At 43.8% G+C, this 20,094-nt stretch overlaps 1 protein-coding gene and 1 long non-coding RNA gene across 8 annotated transcripts in view; one reads left to right on the top strand and one right to left on the bottom strand.

Moving 5' to 3' along the window:
* Positions 1-19,232, top strand: part of Mdr49 (Multi drug resistance 49) — a 47,079-nt gene extending 27,847 nt beyond the window's left edge. For 5 of the 7 annotated variants that reach the window (XM_070665617.1, XM_070665616.1, XM_070665619.1 and 2 more), the window contains 14 exons: positions 1,219-1,355; positions 3,072-3,141; positions 3,764-3,851; positions 4,776-4,969; positions 5,088-5,336; positions 6,299-6,712; positions 7,022-7,445; positions 8,612-8,815; positions 9,795-10,146; positions 10,220-10,453; positions 10,590-11,539; positions 13,012-13,413; positions 13,565-13,711; positions 16,008-19,232. In XM_070665617.1, coding sequence (XP_070521718.1) covers positions 1,241-1,355; positions 3,072-3,141; positions 3,764-3,851; positions 4,776-4,969; positions 5,088-5,336; positions 6,299-6,712; positions 7,022-7,445; positions 8,612-8,815; positions 9,795-10,146; positions 10,220-10,453; positions 10,590-11,539; positions 13,012-13,413; positions 13,565-13,711; positions 16,008-16,211 — 4,047 coding nt within the window. In that variant the 5' untranslated portion in view covers positions 1,219-1,240 and the 3' untranslated portion in view covers positions 16,212-19,232. The remainder of the gene's footprint in view (positions 1-1,218; positions 1,356-3,071; positions 3,142-3,763; positions 3,852-4,775; positions 4,970-5,087; positions 5,337-6,298; positions 6,713-7,021; positions 7,446-8,611; positions 8,816-9,794; positions 10,147-10,219; positions 10,454-10,589; positions 11,540-13,011; positions 13,414-13,564; positions 13,712-16,007) is intronic. The other 2 variants (XM_070665622.1, XM_070665623.1) reach the window with 1 other exon arrangement.
* The window catches only part of LOC139107807 (uncharacterized), a 199,270-nt gene that overhangs the window by 29,979 nt on the left and 149,197 nt on the right, over positions 1-20,094 (bottom strand). The gene's annotated exons all lie outside the window — the stretch shown is intronic.

Genomic DNA, 20,094 nt, shown 5'->3' with positions numbered 1-20,094 from the left:
CGACGAACCCTGTTGCGGTTACATCTCATTCGACGGGGTTCAGTAATTTAGTCTAAGCAGGGTCCACAGAATTTAGTCTGCGAAACTTGGCCAAGTGATAAGAAGTTGTCTCGAGCTAATTGGAAGTTACGATAACGAAGGAAGGTTATACCGTTACTAAAAGGGTAAATAATCGTACGGATTCTAACGGCGTCCACATTTTGAGCACGTCACCGTAGAGATAACGTTCGCACGATAGAATACCGGGCTGTGATAATGACCACATGGACACGGCGGGCAAATAGATTTATGGAATATTGAAAACACGCGAGACATTTGAATGAGAAAAGAATGTTGAAGGCGCGACTTGCATAATTGCAAAGAATTTAACTCTTTCGCCCCGTACTTACGAGGCACGAGGGGCTTGTCGGGAAAAAGCCCGTAATCGCGTCATCACGCGGACCCGCGATCCATTCGATCGGATCGGTCGAGAGCCCGCGTGAAACGACCCTCGTCAGTGCTTTTTCACTGCTCTAACGAGGCCTTGTTCGCCGATGCTTTTCATCACGTTCTTAAAAGCCCTGACGAGCCTTAACGTCGTTCCTGGTCGACCTTTCGCCCCAGTGCCATCGCCCGTTTCTCTTTTTTTTTTTTTACCGGTACGAACTTGATATCCCGTCTGCATATCGGAAAAGCCGCCGGATGGAGTTTCGTTTTATTCGACGTATCGAAAACGCGAGCAGACATTTTCTGTTTTACAGAGGACCGTGGGCGCGCGTGACCGGAAACGGGATACTTTAGCGGAGAACCATCGAGTGAATTTGCCGTTAGAATTAATAGTTTGTAGCGGCCGATCGATTAATTAACGCGGTCGGCGCCGTGTCTAATCATTGTTTAGACTGAGGTATTTCGACACGCAAACATATGATATAGTGGATAATGGCGGGAGTAAATAAGGGTACTATTTGCGTCGCAGCTAGCATGATTAACTGCGCGCACCGCGTTTGATTCGAGCAAGCCGTTCACTTCCGAGCTCGATACTTCAATAAGAAATCTCGTCTTTTGTCCGACATGCGTACTGCTCGAGACAAGAACGTTGGGGCTAAAAGACGAAGGAGGCAAAAAATTTTAACGACTTAAGAATCAATTAACTGTAAACTCGATTTTTGTCCGACTCAATCGAAGAGTTAAATCACTGCAAAATGTCTTTACAATTTTCCTTCCTCTTTATGATTGCAGAGTCGTTAATTAAGAATGCACAATGACGCAACGAATTTATCCGTTATCCACGAGCCCCCGCGAGGGGTCACCGGATATTCAAATGGAGACGCTCAGAGCAAATCACAACTCTCATCAGGAAAAAATCCTATCGAGATGTAAGTACTTGTATCGAACGTAAGTCTTGGTCGCTTAAGTCAGCTTTTTATTTATCGCATTTTATCGCGTTATTTAATATGGAATTAAGTTACGAACAATCGACTCGCGAAAGTCGAACGAATTAATTGAAAATCTGATAAAATGTTACTTAATTCCATATCATATAACGATATGAGGTATAACTTGATCAGGTATAATTAATATTTAATGCTGTCTTTTGTTCGCTTTGTGTTCGCAAAAATTTTCACGAAAGTGCAAACGTTTTTATATTAATTGTTCAATTATCGACGTAAAATATAATTTAGTGTGATTATCGTACTTGTTATTTAATCACAGGAGAGCAAATCTTTTATCGTCGGCATTTAAAAATTAATAAATGAATACAGAATAAGAAGTATTTTATTAATTGTAAAATATAAAATAATTTCGAAATTTGAACGAAAAATTACAGTCTACTGGATTATTATGCTTTTTTATCGCGATCATAAATAATTACTTGCGCGTAAATTAATTGCCTATTAAGCGCTCTTTGCAATTAGCGCAAACAGAAAACCATATATCTCATATGACGACATTAAAAAAGTTTTTATTGAAAACAACTGTTTTATTACTCATTTTTTAGTGATCACCTTAGTGTACATTAAATGACTGCAAGTCCGGTAGATCTCATTTAAGTTTCGCGATAAAAGTGAATTACGAATTATTCAATTACTACGAGAAGAATGTATTAAGAGGCAATAAATGTCTTATTGTTGAAAGTCTCAAGACTAAACTCGTTTTAATGCTTTTGCAAGGGTCGTATAACTAAGAAAGTTTTTTTTTTTCTCAGAATCAGTTACGCGCGACGAAAACATTCATAAGATACGTGTTCCCTCTCGAAAGAAGCGGCGGAACAACAGCTCGTTATCCGCGCTTTCCGTCACGCTGAAGATCTGCCTTCAATAATTTCCAGAATAAATTTTCGCGCAAGTTTCGTGCCCGACGCGACGAAACTGTAGCCGACGAATTTTCCGCGAAAATACGCTGACGCTAATACGTCGTCCTCGAGTATGCGCAGGAGTGTTATTACTTCAGGTGGCAAAGCTTCCTATATTCCGCGCCGATCGTAGATTTGTCGGGGGAGTTTCTAACAGCAATTACGTCGCTAATGGAGCCCCCACGGAGAGAGGCTGGTCGACTTTCGCCAAAGTCTCTCACCCAAGACTACTCTTCTGGTTCCCGGGCTTTGCCGACGACGGCGTCGCAAACTTCTCACGGGTCCCGGATAGTTTTTGTGCTCCCGCCCGAGTTGCCCGAGAAGAAAACCCACCCCGCGTCCCTCGTTGATCCTCAAATTGCCGATTTACGGAGATCCTCCGTCTGATTCACGATTTCTAGCCGAAGAGCTTTTTAGTAGATTCGTCGAATAATTTCCCTCGGTACGGCAATAACGCGTCGTTCTAAAAATGCGATCGCGGTCGAGTCAGATAAAGGTCACATTTGATAATGGCTTTACCGTGTTTTAACGAGAAACGTAATAATCCAGTTGACGCGCAGCGTATGATTTAAAAATGCATAAAGACACCTAGTATGAAATCCGTCAATCTCTCGCCGTCACCGCGTTATCTCGCGGTTAAATGCAATAAACGACAGTGACACGTTATTTGCAGCACGCTTTGCATTTAAATGTGTCTGTGAACTTTTTTGTGTGTACGGTCTTGTCTGTCTTATTTCAGACACGCAGCAAGACAAGGAGAGGGATAAATACGAAGCTGAATACATGCTACAGGAAAATGGCAAAGCAATGTACGAATGAGCTTGTTACAGATTGTCACGTATATATCTAGAAATAAATGTGGCACGTAGAGACTGGATAATGGACCACTGTGCGTGACAGGATTCGTCGACTTATTGACACCTTAATATGGTGCCAAAAAGGGCTAAAAATTTCACGGATCGATATATAATTTCGTGCAAGGAAAAATGCATGCTTTTTATCAAGATGTTTATCGCATCGGAATCATCTTCTCTTTATCGTTTCATAAAAATAACCGTATCACTGAGTTATTACCCTATTTCATTTGCGGTTACACACAATTTCAAATATCATAAAAAAAAAATGTAACATAGTATAATTAATCCTCATCCTTTAGATACCCAACGCTCGTTCTCCAAATTTCATTCTCTGTTATCGCGAGAGATGTATCCAGTCTTGTTATTTCGGTCCAGCCAACGAACGGAGAAAAAACACGAAAATTCGTCCCGCTGCACTTGTTGGCAAATTTAAACTGACGTGTCACGTTATCCCGAAATTGGCCGCTCTGAGCGAAATACGCGCGGAAGATCGACCCGGTCGAATAAATATTAAATTTTAATCCCGAGGATTAACAAGGATTTCGATTAATGATTTGCATCTTGTGTTCGGCAGGGAATTTGTGCCATCGCAAACAAAGGAGGAAGAGGAGGCCGAACCGTCGGAGCCAGCATCGCTACCACCCGTGCCTTACTACAAACTGGTGAGTTTTCCCGGTGGAATAATTTATGAGGGTGTCCTCGGTCGAATTTCAAGCGCGACACTCCCTGCGGCGGCGGAGATCGTACATTTGAGGAATCGAGAATATACGGGGTGCTCCACATCGTTCTACTCTCTTATCTTCATTCGCAAAAACGTTATCGAAAATCAAAGACGACTCTCGAAATTTTAAGATAAAAATTAACCGTCGCAACTCGGAAAAATTATCGGCGTGCGAGTACGCCACTTAAAATAAATCGATTAACAACGCAAGTAAAAAAAAAATTAAAAAATAAAAAAACGCAAAGGAATATTTGACACCCCGTACACGCTTTTTCCGCGATGTCGCTCTATAAACGAAATGGAATACACTTTCTGTGAGGGGTGGAGTGATCCGCCGACGAAACCATTTAAGAATGTTACTTCTCCCCCGATCGCGACATCTGCGGAGGATCTCGAACGAGCGACAGTGATTAATGATCCCGCTCCCTGTGATAAACGACAGTTAATGACTCATTGCCGGGATACATTTGTATAATTTTCCGCATTATAATTCCCACTTAATAGACCGTGAACTCTCCTGCACGCTTTGGAATTGAACTCGAACGATATTTTTCGCGACCCCGTAAATTCGAATACGTTTTTTCGGTCAATTATGATTGTTCTTGCGTGGGAGTACGTTGCGTGAACGCTCGTTAATCATGGTTAGCCGGGTATTAATTTTGCAAGCTAAATCTCTCGGAAAGCGCAAATCCGCGCTGCTGAATCATTCAAAAACGCGCATGTTATCCGCGCCGAATAATTCGTGAAACTTTTGGAAAATTCACACCTGGTGCTTATAACATCAAATACATTGCATGTTACTTTTATTTACTTATCGATTCGCATATTCTAATTAATAAGTTATTAATGTTATAAATTTATGTAGTTTCGATTTGCGACATGGGGTGAGATAACGATGGTCTTTTCATCTTTGATACTGGGCTGCCTCGTTGGCTTGTGCATTCCAATTGCAATTATCGAATACGGTGAATTCAGCACTATGCTTTTGGATCGTAATAGAGAGAACGATACAACCACGCCAACTATTATATTGCCATTGTTCGGAGGCGGTAAAGTTTTGTGAGTAACTAAGTTTAATATTTTTTTTTTTTTACCAGTTTATTAAATTTTTTTTTAATTAATTTTTTTTATGACCGACCAGATAAAATATTATTTTATTGTGATGCAAATATTTCAGATATCCTAACGCAACATTCGAAGAAAGGATGGACGCTCTGTATGACGATTCTGTGGCTTTTAGTATCGCTTGCGCGGCATTATCGGCGGTTATGTTTGTTCTCGCGATGCTCATGGTCGACATACTTAATCTCGCCGCCACAAGACAAATCTCCAGGGTGCGCAAAATGTTCCTAAGAGCCGTTCTTAGACAAGACATGTCGTGGTACGACACGAACACGTCGACTAACTTCGCTAGCAGAATCAATGAGTAAGTTTTTTTTCTTTTATAATTTTTATTATGCATCTAGATTTTGTTTATTATGAGAAAAAACCATACGCGCGCTACACACGTGCTATTTATTAAAAGACCCTAATTACAAATAACAATAAAAAAAATTAGAAGACTCACTAATTTTCTCGAAGACGATATTCGTGTTTCTACGCGGCGGTGCGTTCTCAAAGGGAGGACGTTGTACCTTCGATTTTCGAGACTGTCGATGTAAACGCAGGGATGAAGGGAGGCGAGGAGCAAAGTTCAGGAGGCGAGAACCTGTGTGTTCATCAACAGGTGGGCGTTTGCTCGAAACTCGAAAAGCCTGTTCCCACACTGTCTCTGCCTCCGCTTGCATTACACCGTATAGTAATTGGACGAGGGGGCTCGTATTAAGTTATTAACAGCGTGAATCGCAAATATGTTAATTTTTATCGCTAGATAACCTGTCTCGTGGTTACGTTTTTCTGTATCGCAACGAAGATAGGAGAGGAAAACGTTTAACGAGAGATAAGCTATTACGTTCTAATCGCATACCATTAGGTACAATTATAATTATTACAAGTCGAGTAATCACTTGATTACGATAAACGTGCATTGTCATTCAGTGATTTTGCTCTATTTGAAAAAAATGCATGAGTGGAAGATATAAAAATCAATTCTTTTTCATCAATCGGCTGTAGATTGTTAAAAGATTTTTAATTTTGTGACAGATAGTCTGTAAAAAAAAAGAAAAAAAAACGAAATGACATCAGATGCTGATAAACGTCAATGACTATCGAGGCTTCAATTCCATGCATGGGTTAAAGCTAAACCTTGACATTCACTTTCGATATATCACGTAAAAAAAGAAATTAAATTGAATGCGACGGGGCAGCAGAAAAATTATTTAATTGTAATGTTCACGATTGTATAAATGTAAAAATAAAATAACGCTCGTTTTTTTTTTTTATTTATAGGGATTTAGAGAAGATGAAGGACGGCATCGGAGAAAAGCTATGCATTATCACGTATTTAATATCCTCGTTCGTCTATTCCGTCATTATCTCATTTGTGTACGGCTGGAAACTGACTCTCGTCATGTTAAGCTGCGCGCCCGTAATAATAATCGCCACAGCTTTCGTCGCGAAGATGCAGAGTTCTCTTTCGGCTAAGGAACTAGCGGCATACGGCCAGGCCGGTAACGTCGCCGAGGAAGTCCTCGCCGCCATCAGGACCGTGGTCGCTTTCAACGGTGAACAGAAAGAGGTGGAGCGGTACTCGGAAAAACTCGAACCCGCGGAAAGAACCGGCATCCGACGAGGCATGTGGTCCGGAATAGGCGGCGGTATCATGTGGCTCATCATATACCTCAGCTACGCTTTAGCGTTCTGGTGAGAATGCGCAGTTTTTTTTCGAAAAGACACGCGCCGCGTTATTTGCACAAATTTAACTCGTTTTGTTGCTCGGTAGATATTTAAAAATATGAGATAACTTAGATATCGCGAGCGTTGTAACTCAATATCTGGCTTCCACGATAAGATATATCATTTTTTTACTCAATAAACTAATAAACGTTTTATAAATTATTCGGATTATTCCTTACTTTCGATTATTTCTCTCGGTCAAATTTTGCGACAAGTATTTAAAACTAAAGCAGCGTGTATCACTAAAAAGCAGATTATTTTTTTGTGCGTGCGTAGGTACGGGGTGAAATTGATTCTCGAGGACCGCGACAAGGAAGAAAAGGAGTACACGCCGGCAGTATTAGTGGTCGTATTTTTCGGCGTTTTATCCGGCGCGCAAAACATGGGCCTGACTTCGCCGCATCTCGAGGCGTTTGCCATGGCCCGCGGTTCGGCAGCCGCGATTTTCAACGTCATCGACCGCGTGCCGACGATCGACAGCCTCAGCAAGGAGGGCCGACGACTGGACACCGTCAACGGCGAGATCGAGTTCAGAAACGTTGCGTTCCGCTACCCGGCGCGGAAGGACGTTCAAGTGCTCGAAGCGCTAAACCTGAGGATCAATCGCGGAGAAACGATAGCGCTCGTGGGCGAATCCGGATGCGGCAAATCGACCTGTCTGCAGCTCGTCCAGCGGCTATACGATCCCCTCGACGGGCAGGTCAGTAGTGACCGTATCAATCGGACTATACTCTTCTCCCTCGTTTTAAAATATATATACCTTCCTGCCTCGCGTCATTTATTTTGAACGCATACGCAATGCGGAGTAAAAATAAAATAAAAAAAGAAAAAAAAAACCCGTTAACTCGGCGGGCGTAAAACTTTTGAACGTCGCATTTTATCCTTTGTTTACGCGAAAGACTTATTGTAAGCCGGTTTATGTGAAATTTTTTAATGGCAAAGGCGCATAGAAAGCGACGGGGCTCGCATACTATGACGGGCGTTACGTGGCGAACAAAGTTAATAACCGCGCATATAGCGCCATAAATGTCTCACTGACGTTTTTATCCCTCGCGACATTACAGTGACGCTGAATAAACGGCGCCGCGCTGCGGTAATTTATTTTGGCGTTATTCGGGAAATAATTGTTTTACCGCCGTCATCCCTGTAATATATTTTTCATAATTTTCCGCCGAACGTCTTTGAGCGCGCGGCGAGGAAATTTCGCGACATGGGAGAAGCGAGCTTTTCCTCGCGAAACGGTCCACGTCGTTGGATCTCGCGCGATCGGGATCGCGCACGGGGAGAAATATCGTCGCAATTTTATTAATGCGACAGCGATTTTTACGACGCCGAAGTAGCCGGGTGTAGTAACGCAACATCCTGCGTGTAATAAACATTTTACGTTTTATACCCTGTGGCTTTTTATCACGTTCCATTCGACGAATACATCGCGTCGGGGTGTTCAATAAAGTTGCAAACTAGAAGTTCCCTTTTAGTTACGTGTAATATTAAAATGCCACATACGTGCAGTTTCCCATAGATTGCCTTTATGTTGCGCGTATATAAAAACGTAGTGATTTTTTTAGCGTTACTTTACAGCGCTAAATTTCACACGTTGCTTTACGAATTTCGTTATGGTTGTACGGTTACTAATTTCGTAACTACCGACACTGTAATTTTCTTAATTTTATGGCTGTTAGGAACGTTTTCCCGCCGCGCTTCTAATTGCAAGTACTCGCAGCGTTTATTTCGAAACGGAGTCTATCGCGTTATCATTCCGACTATCGGTTCTTGTTTCGAGATGTCAGCGCGAGGTTCTGTACGCGCGTCTACAAAGAGAGAGCGAGACAATTTCACCAAGAGGTGCCATATTTTTCCGTACAGGTCCTGCTGGACGGGGTAGACGTGTCGACGCTCAACGTTCAATGGATGCGCTCACACATCGGCGTGGTCGGCCAGGAGCCGGTGCTCTTTGACACAACGATACGCGAGAACATCCGTTACGGAAATGACAGCATTACCGAGGAGGAGATGATCAAAGCCGCGAAGGAAGCGAACGCTCACGACTTCATCAGCAAACTGCCGGAGGTGAGCGCCGCCGCCCTTTTCTCGTATTCCACCCGCGCCTCGCCCTTTGCCCGTGCGGAATTATAGCTTCCTTTTGGTCGTGCCGCGACGCGAGAGGGTTCGATTGATTCAGCCAGTTTCGTCGGGAAGTCACAGAGCCGGCGGATACGTCGGCGTTGTCACGCGATTGAAAGCCGAACCAAGATATTGTACTCTGTATTGTTTCTCCTATCGAACTTTTTAACGCATTTATTCGAAATATGCCGAATCGTTTTGTTAATTAAAAAAAAAACTATGCGAAGCTAATCGTTAATGCTCGGTTAAATAAGGGGAAGATTAAATTTCGGCGGAACGTAATTAAAGAAATAATTTAAATAGCGACGAAAAATCGCGGCGCGATCTTTCGCGTAATAATTTTCCGATTGGATATTATCGCACGCTGCGATGTGTTAACAATAGTCTCAGGTGTGCCCGGCAGTCAACGCGCAAACAGCCGATAAAACACGCGTGTTAAACTCCGCCGACCAAATAACATTATCCGAGATTACGCCAGTGTCAACGATTAGGCGTTTATTAGCGGATTATCGGTAGGTGAATTCGATACTCGCGATAGTCCCATTGGATCGCTGTCCGCGTGTGCACACACATTTCGTTTATCTCGTTACGTTTGTACGCGCCACAATTTAGTCGCGCGGCTCTCGCGTCGTTGGAAAAATGAAATCCGGCGCGGTCATCCCATTGAAGATTAATTAAAAATATACCCGAGTAGAAATTATTCCCACCGTTACCTAATAATTAGCTAGCCGATTCGTGGTTCATCTCGTGGCTGTCTAGCAAAACTGTCCAGCAATGAGCTTCAGAATCTAATCACTAGATGCAAAATCAGATAGGCTAAATAAATTTCCACTCGGGTAATTAACCGCATAAATACGATTTAATTAATTTTTTTTTTAACACGCGTTTCCGGATGTCGCGTTTTAATTTCAATTTGCCAATTCAGGGATACGACAGTCCAGTGGGCGAGAGAGGCTCTCAGATGTCGGGCGGACAAAAGCAAAGAATCGCCATCGCACGCGCGCTGGCGAGAAATCCGGCGATTCTTCTGCTGGACGAGGCGACGTCTGCGCTAGACGTTCACAGCGAGGCGACCGTGCAAAGGGCTCTTGACGCGGCAGCGAAGGGAAGAACGACAATAATAGTCAGTCACAGACTATCTACTATCACGAACGTCGACAGAATCGTGTTTATTAAGAATGGAATCGTCGTCGAGCAGGGGACTCACGAGGAATTGATGGCGCTCAAAAAGTATTATTACGGACTCCACTCCGCCCATGCTGAGGCCATGACTAAAGGTGCGTTTAAAACTTACTCGCGCCTAGCTACGGAACGTTTGAGACTAACTCTTTGTCATTCGGCACTATCTAGATAAAGTCGCGAAGCCTGTCACCAAGACCACGGTGTCGAGCCCGAAGATGAGGATAAACCCACCGCTGAACAAACAATTCTCAACGCTGTCCGCGCATTCTCACAGACTCTCACTCGCGAGATCGGAATCTACGGACGAGAACGAGGAACTGGACGAGGCCGAGAAACCTTACAACGCGCCTATGATGAGGATATTCGGATTGAACAGACCGGAGTGGCCATTAAATTTAATCGGTAATTCCTAACTTTTAATTAATCTTAATAACAAAAAAAAAATTTCCTAATACATCTATGTCTTATTAAATTTATTAATATATAAAATAAAAATATAGTAAGATTAAAATTAATTTTTTTTGTCTCGTAATTACAGGATGTCTCGCGGCAGCGACAGTGGGTGCTTCCTTCCCAATGTTCGCTATACTATTTGGTGATATCTACAAGATTCTGAATTATCCCGATGCCGACGAGGTCATGAAAGAAACTATTATCCTCTCGATACTTTTCATCGTCGTCGGCATAGTCACCGGCATCAGCACTTTGCTGCAGATGCATATGTTCGGCTTGGCTGGCGTGCGTATGACGACGCGAATAAGAAAAATGGCATTCACCGCGATGTTAAAGCAAGAAATGGGCTGGTACGACGAGGACAAAAACAGCGTGGGCGCGCTCTGCGCGAGGTTGTCGTCGGATGCCGCGGCCGTTCAAGGCGCGACAGGTACTCGCGTTGGCTCTATGCTCCAAGCCTTTTCAACCCTCGTAATTGGAATCGGATTATCTTTGTACTACACGTGGAAAATGACGTTGGTCTCGGTGGTGTCGATCCCGCTAGTGCTCGCCGCGGTCTTTTTCGAGGCGCGAGTCATGGGCGGTCAGGGTATGCAAGAAAAGAAGAAAATGGAGTCGGCCACTCGAGTGGCCGTCGAGGCGATAACTCACATACGCACGGTCGCCAGTCTGAACAAGGAGGACGTCTTTTTCAAGAGATATTGTACGGAGCTCGATCACGTCGCGCGGGCGACCAGAGTCAGAAACAGGCTGCGAGGAATAGTGTACTCGTGCGGTCAAACCGTGCCGATGTTCGGCTACGCTATAAGTCTTTATTACGGCGGCTACTTAGTGGCGAGGGAAGGACTGAGCTACGAAAAAGTCATCAAGGTGTCGGAGGCGTTAATCTTCGGCTCGTGGATGCTCGGGCAGGCGCTCGCCTTCGCGCCTAACTTTAATACCGCGAAGCTCTCGGCCGGCAAGGTCTTCAAGCTGCTCGACAGAGTGCCAGAAATCTCGTCGCCGCCAGGATCAGAGGATAAGCATTTAGATTGGGTAAGTTTGCTTTCGTGTTTCGCATACTCGGTTGCGTAAACCGCGAATATACAGCACGGTGGTCTACACACGCGGCGTTTTCGGCGTTGCGCATTTTCTCTTCGATGCACGCGCGCGTTTAGTGATTATCATTGAATGAACAGTTTGCAAAATTTAAATTATTAACTTTGCCTAAATCGCCGATGCGTTCAGCGTTGAGTAATAACAATGACCGTAAGGCAGATAAGACGTGCAATTACATAAATTTTATTGAGAAAGTAGAATACTTGTCGAAGAATGTAAAACGATAAAGAGCAGAATGTGTATATAATTAGCTTTAACTTTTAATTAATCCCTTGCGAAGTTAATCGAAATTCGTGCGACAGGGAACACGGCATTTAAATTGGCCGCTGAATCGTAAAATTATTAGCCTTAGTGATTTGTTTTAACGCACGTGCCAAGTACCATTGGACGTCGACGTGATTTGCGTGTTTCATTATGGAATAATTTCCCTTGTAAATGAAGTAAATGAGTTTCCAACTGAATAATCAGACTAACCAAATTAATCGTTAATATTAAAAGCGAAGAAATCTTTTAGTATGTTACGTATAACATATATAAAAAAAAAGATCAAGAAAAAAATTGCACAGACTTCCAAAGTAATTTTGACAAAGAAAGTCATATTATTAACAATCTGACGAATTTTATCTGTTTTATCTTTTTAATATTTTTATAAAAAAGTATTTAATAGCGCTTTTATCTTATCGCAAGACGCAAAATCAGAGTCATGCGGCATTTGCACGTATTATAACGTGCTAAATAGCACTCTGTTATTTAAGGAATTATTAACGAAAATGAAAGAGACGCAGATTACAACGTTACACCTGCTTACATAACTGCGATTCGTAGAACGCGGAGGGATCGCAAGCGATTCTGATAATTCGCGAAGCGTGCGCGATGAACGCGCAAATTAATCCGATAATTACCGCGACGCCTTGCCGTAAATACCGCTGATTGCCGGATGCATGTTTAATCTTCGCATCGGAACGTGGTTTTCTGTTTCGTTTGCAGTGCATCGTGTTTGTACACGTGCACGTCGGTACGCCTGTGCAAATGATATATTAACATCCGTTAGAAATTTACGACCGTTTGATAACGCCGCTCCGAGCGACGTATCGTTAATTACGTTCAAGATGCGAGAAATTTGCGTTTCGTTGAAAATCAACAAGCGGCGTTTGAGAATACCTTGATGTAAATTAAGTGAGGCGTAATACTATCGCGAAACACCCCCGAGTCATAATCCGGAGTGTGTCGTTGCTATAAACGTCTCTTTACGATCGGCTCTGAGGAAAGAATGGGAAGAAATGAAACGCGTCTACCTCTGCTCCGGTTTTCACGGGGATTTGTCTCTAGACGACAAGCGGGGCGTAAATTACGGGATTAACGCTCGAATCTTCTCTTTAACGTTTCGCGCCTTTTCTTTTGCGTCACAGAAAGCAGACGGTTTGATACAGTACTCGAAGGTCAACTTCCACTACCCGACGCGGCCGGAGATGCCGGTGCTCAAAGGGTTAGACTTAATCGTCAAGCCGGGTCAAATGGTGGCCCTAGTGGGTCAAAGCGGCTGCGGCAAGTCCACCTGTATCCAGCTGTTACAGCGGCTCTACGATCCGATCACCGGTACCGTGACCCTGGACCGACGTGACATCGCCTCGGTTTCGCTAGGTACGCTACGATCGCAGCTCGGGGTCGTCGGTCAAGAGCCGGTGCTCTTTGACAGAACGATCGCGGAAAATATCGCCTACGGCGACAACAGCCGGCAGGCGTCCATGGACGAAATCATCAAGGCCGCCAAAATGTCTAACATCCATACATTCGTCTCATCGCTACCGCTGGTTAGTTTACCGACTTTATAATACTCGTGTTTAAATTACGCGCGACAAACGTAATTAAATATTGCGATCAGCTTCGAACAATTTTCTACAGGTTCTAATTATTCGCAATAAATTGTGAATTAAATGTTAAAGCTCTTTTTTATTTATCTAGGGCTACGACACGAGGTTAGGGTCGAAGGGCACTCAGCTCAGCGGCGGACAGAAGCAACGAATAGCAATCGCACGCGCGCTGTTAAGAAATCCTCGAGTCTTGCTACTGGACGAAGCTACTTCAGCTCTTGATACTCAAAGCGAACAGGTAAAAACCGTCCCGTGGTCTTTGAAAAGAAATTATTTACGAGTAATTTTGCGAGTAATGATTTTTTTTTTCTTTACTTTATCTACAAATTAAATTTGTTAATAAATTTTCGACGAGATTAAAAGTCTGATTGAAAAATTTCCAAAGAAACGACCATGTCGTTGTCGCGAAAATCCGATGGTGACGGGCAATCGAGTTAATGGTCGTCGGAAGTGACGGAGGTTAGTGTCTCGTCTCCCACGGGTACGATCTGCGGATTTTGCTCGGCGTAAATTTGCCGTACTTCATAATGCCACCGCTATACGACTGTTAAGAATACCGCTATACGTCTGTTGTACTCCCGTCACGTGAAAAATTTCGCTGTTTCAGTCGACAGGGAGATAGCGTTCGCGCACGACACTCGATTCTTTTATTTTTTTCTTCCGTTCCATTCGCTCGTGTTGCTTAACCTCGAGTCAGCATCCGGTTTTTAGGTCAATCCATTTTAGCTACGTTTTCTTTTACTCCGCACGAAACAAGCGTATATTCGTGTTTTGAGCAAAGTAACGAGAAACACAACGCGAAAAATAAAATTAAAACAGTCAAACCTCGCAAAGAGAATTTTTTATTTTTTTTTTTTTTTCCCCCAAGAGTTGTCTCCACATTAAATCGCAGAAACTGATACCCCGGGAATAATTTCACTTCAGATTGCAGGGGCAATGATTAGAGAAGTTAAAAATTGTTACGGCGCCTAATTAAATTCTCGCGCACGATTCAAACGCGAATCGTTCTGCATTTTTAACGGGGAAGCGGCCGGTGTAACAAACGCAGCGTAAACACCGCGGAACTATGTTGCAAATGGAACTATTCCCGATAAGCAATAACGGGCGCGATAGTCGGGCCAGAGGCTGGATAATAAATATCCGAGTATTTATACGAACGATCCACTGCAGAGCCGGGTCGACCGCGCGGCGATTTCGCGGCGGTCTAAACTATCGCGCGGTGAGCGCGGCACGGCGAGAGATGAATATTAACGAGACCCAGGTGGATTGAGATGAAAAATATCGGCGGAAAGTGCGAGTCAAAGAGCGCGCGGCCAAATAGTGCCCATGCACGCCGTTCATTACGTGGCTTATACCGACACGCGTTTTGTATGATAATTTCGGCGCACGTTCGATTAAAGCCCGATGATATACTCCCGCGTCAGCCCTCTGTCACCGGCTCAAATTGCACGGCCACGCAATCACATCTTTTCATTCCCGCGCGTAAAGCAATTCCATTTAACGGAAAAAAAAGGATTACCGCGCGCCGTGATAATCCATCAAACGGTCCATAGATCTCGACAACGATATATATATATATTTTTTTTCCTCTTTTTAAATCCTTTTTCGTTGCCTCCCTCGAGTTCTCTTGAGCTCGGCTGCCGCGCCATTGCCGGTGTTATCGGTACTAACAATCGGAAATGCTCAGCTTTACGAGCAAGCGGTTGTTACGCCTCTGTCGGGAAATTACTCGTCGTGGCCAAATGAATTTCGCGGCAATATTGTTTCCGCATCGAACCCCCGTCTCTCTCTTTCTTTCCCTTTCTTTGTGTCTCCTTTTGTCGTCGCGTCCCGTAAAACGAAAGCCCGAAATCCTCACGTTCGATTAGCTAAAGCGCCTAGTCGTTCCTCTGATTTGAACTGCCATTCCGCGGGAACGCGACCGCCCGCGCTAATTGCTCGGCATTTACCAAATTAGTTTTGGGAAGACGTACTAAATAATTTAGCGCGAAAACGCAAGGAACGCACGTGCAACGTTGCATTATTAACGTTAATTTGTTTTTAACACTTCCGCGCGGTATACGCACGGTCCGCGCGTATAATGAATCGATGTCATGCATATGCAATGCGCGATACCGAGAGTTAAAATTTACGATATCTCGTACTATTTTAAAAATGAATTATACAAGCGGCAAATAATTTTTTTATGCCGCGCTGGAGACATAAATTCCATAAGGGAGATAATTCTCCATTTGCCGCGTAATCTTTTTTTTTTTTTTTAATGATGCACGAGATACGCATTATTTTTATTATTTAATGTTCAAATATATATTCTGATAATAATTTACATAAAAATAAACGACTTTTTTATTCGAAAAAATCACCGCGCGCGATATGGAGGCGCACGAAATCTTTAACCATTGAGGAGACCAAGCGCTCTCTCTCTCCCTCTTAAACGATCAGTTCGCATTTATATTCTCGTCATCGTTGTCGCCCACTCACGCCGTGTTCCCGGGAAATCGCCTATCGCATTAACCGATATTTTCTGCGTGCAGGTCGTGCAAGCGGCGTTGGACAAGGCCATGCAGGGCAGAACGTGTATCACCATAGCCCACCGTTTGGCTACTATAAGGAACGCAGACGTGATCTGCGTGCTCGATCGGGGCACCGTGGCCGAAATGGGCACCCATGAAGATCTGATGGAAGCCGACGGCTTGTACGCTCACTTGCACACTCTCCAGCAGTCCGCTATGCAATAATAAAAGAGTGACCGAGCGTCGGGATTCCTTCGCTTTTTCTTTCTTCGCGCGCGACTCGGCCGTCGTGGTGCAGCGAACGTCTTTCAAGGCGCGTGAACCGAGCCGAGGACGGACGAGCGTACGGAGAGCGGAGGAGAAACAAACCGCGTAGAGACCGCAGAGCGGAACTCGAGTGACCGCCATCGCCGCTATCGAAAGGCTCATCGACCACGAGACATCGAGAGACACGGCCGACTTCCAAAGGAACGAACGTGCCAGGACAAAAGACGGATCCCGCAAGGCTTACGGAAACTCGAATGGCTTATTCACCGACTCCGCAGCAAGGCAGCGCCGTTTGCGATTTAGATTTGCTAATCGAAGCTCGAGCGACTTATCTACGACGTATATATTTTATATTGTTGCGATTCAACGTACGAGCTTTTATCCATATGAAAATATACCTCGAGTCCAACTTCCAGTTGAAGATACCGCGCGGCTCGACACCGCGATCTATTTTTTACGACCGTGAAGAGCGCATTTGCATATTTCGATAAACGTTCCCATTAAGTCCGCGCGCGTTTAGACAACCGGTACTTATTGTAGACGGCTGAAGAAGCCTAACGAAGCGAATGTGATGAATATTCACCCTCTCGCCTTCCCCCTTTTTCTCCACGACCATTTCACTCTCGCTTCTCCGTTTTTTGATAAGCTTATACAAAATATTTTCGCGGCTGATAGACTTAAGTCCCCCCCGTCAAAGACCTTTTACCGGGGTATACGCGTTTACTCCTATTGGCGGCCACGTTACTTCATTAAGCATTGTCCCCCGCATATCCACGCAACGAACCATCCTTCTAGACGGTGAAACGCGTCACACGGCTTTATCCATAATGGCAGGCGACGTAATAGACTTTGCCATCTCTCTCGTGCCGCCGTTATTCGTACGTGTCGACTTTCCTAGCTCCGTAGCATTTTCTCAGGTGATAATATTTCTTCGCGCGCGCACCACGCTCCTACGATCTTTACGAGAGCCACCATATCTCATGACGAGCGCACGGAAATTCGGCTCTTTTTTTTTTTTCTTACGAAGAGATATATAATCGAACGAAAAAAGAAATAAGCTTTTTTCAGTAGCGTTAATATCGGAGATCGACGGCCTATCATCCGCGTCCACCGCTCTGTTCGAATCTGCCGATCGAACGAGAAAGATCGGTGCGCTGGTCCGAGCAGACACAATTAGAGTAATTAACACTATCGATCTACTCCTCTCGCGTCCTATTAGATTAGACAGACGACTTAACCGAATCGATCGGTTTGCGGGACCTAACGCGTGTAACGGGGCGTGAAAATGGCGACAGGTGTTCGAGGGCACGACGCAAGAGACTTCCTTCCCCGTTGTTATCGCCGCCCTCGTAATTTCGCACCGCGGTAAGTAGCTCTAAACGACGCGCGGTATAAAAAATACATATAGGTATTTCTTCACGAATAATATACCGCTCTCGCGCTTTTTTCATTTTTCTTATTTTACCTGAAAAATTCAGATATTCATCTTTATTCCCTCGCGGAGCAAAAACAGGAATTTCCTTCTCGCCGTGGATATCTGTAAAATATAGCGAATTCGCCCACGGGACGGCACGTCGAATACACAAAACTCGCACGAGGGAGATAAATTTCAGCCGTTCTTTTCTCACCGGTGCCTTAATGACGGCAGGTTGGTTTAACGGACTCGCTGTTAGGTGACGGACGAATAAAACAAATGACGAAAGCTGCGGCGGCGACGAGGGAACGCGCGTTTGGCGAACGGAGGTGCTCCCTTTCACCGGTAAAATATACGCGCTCGCGAGCATGTGCTGAATTCGATCGAAAGGAATTATGTAAAGCGGTGCCCATGTGCGGGTGAATTTATTACTGTAATAACAGTCAAATGTGTACGATACGCACGGCGGGGAATAAATAAAATGAAATAGAATCATATATATTTACCAGAGAGAGACGACTCCGGCATGTAAGTATCCGGGGCTCCTTCGCGTGAAATGGCCTTCCTTCGTGCGAAACGAAAATCGATAATCGCGAAACAATCAGCGATCCGCGCGACGAAATGGCCGATCGGCTTTTCGCGCGGACAGTTCCGTCATAAATTACACGTCGCAGCCGAGTCATTTCCCGATTACGTTCTCCCGATATCCGGTCGCGTACCTTTTCTCCTTAGGCCTTAATAACAAGACTCGCCGGCGCAAGGGCTTATCGGGCTTTAGCGATGATATATGCTCGGCGACGAAGGGCCCGCGCGTAAAAAGGTCTCGGACGATTTTTCAGAATTTGCCCCTTCGGCTTAAGGGAGCCGCTGCGTCTCAGACGTCATCGTAGTGACTCATTAGCCGGGAGATAATATTGTACAAACACGTCGCGAGCGAAAGTACGATCGTCGCTAATTGAAATGTAACGAGAGAAACATTTGATTTGAATAAATAAACGGGGATTGCTAATCGCACGTGTCAGAAATGAACCTCGTTTCACAAGAGTTATATGTATAAAATCTCTATTTAAAATGACCATAGCTATTCTCTCGCTGATAATTATATAGAAAACGTAAAAAATGGCTCTAGTTTAGATTTATATTGACGAAAGAAATAATTGCATGAAATCAACGTCATCGATTGTATCAGTTTATGTTTAATTGCAATAAAAAAAAAATAAATAAATAAAATAAAAAAAAAATAATAATCCAGACCGCAAAAACAATGTACCTATTTTTCGAATTTTTGCAGCGATTGGCTACTTAAGATTAAGGCTACGGCCGTAATAATTTAAGAACCTAACAGATCTTACGATTAACTAAGTAGAAATGAACTACCTCGTTTTGCATATGTATACGAGAACCCTCGAGTCCGAAAAAAATACATGTGATCTTACAAAATATGTATGTCGTGTGCATTTCCAGTGATACGAGTATGAGGTATTACAACTTTCGTTATAAGAGAGAGAGATATATCATTGTAACGTAATATTATAATAAAGAAAGCTACGAAACGAATAAGAGAACGCGTTCTAATTTAAATTGATTCCTTTCTTCTCTCGTCCGATGTCCTTTTTTCACCCCTTTCGATACTCGACTCTGCGTTATTGTACATCGAGGAATTAATTAATCAGATGAAGAAGACGTTTAAAAAGAATGTTTCAGACATATTGGCTCATCCTTCATAATTCCGCGATGAACTTAAGATCGACTTATCCGCGGGAAAATTTTGACGGAAAAATCTAATTACGGGGAACGCTTAAAACTTGAGAAGCGCTGCAAGAGCCTCTGACAATTAAATAATAATTTTTTCGCGATAAGCTGAATTATCGGGATGGAAAGTGATGGGGCCTTAAGTAGCGCTGATCACCTCGAGAGGCAATCAACCTTTTTATACCGTATATATTATACTTTTTACGGCGCAATTTATAATACGGGGCAAGAAGGGCATGTCTTTATCTCGTCGTCTGCCGCCGTTCCTCCGTCTCGTCTCACAAGGGTGCACCTATTTTTAGAATTTTTTTTCTTTTTTTTTTTACGCCACCGACGTACGTGAGAAAAGGGGAGGATATGAATGGGGCTGGTTACCGATTAACAAGGATACTTTTTCTCCTCTCATTTCTCATTTCTTATTTCTAACACGGCAAGCCGAGATGAAATTCATCGAAAATTAAATTATCATACCGTCTCAATTCCGTCGGGGTTGTTTTTTTTATTTCGCCGTGGATCCCGTCGAAAATCATCCGTAAAAAGTCTGTGCAAACACGCCGCGCGCATGCAAAGAGAGGAGAGCGTTTCTGTTTTATTATCGTTGTCGAAATGTCGAATCGAAGAGAGAAAACCGCGGCAGGTTTGAGGATTCAGAAAGAATATCAATCTAGAAAGCGA

Source organism: Cardiocondyla obscurior, linkage group LG13 (assembly GCF_019399895.1).
Source record: "Cardiocondyla obscurior isolate alpha-2009 linkage group LG13, Cobs3.1, whole genome shotgun sequence".
NCBI classification, from domain to species: Eukaryota; Metazoa; Arthropoda; class Insecta; order Hymenoptera; family Formicidae; genus Cardiocondyla; species Cardiocondyla obscurior.
This window is presented reverse-complemented; position numbering and strand designations above follow the sequence as displayed.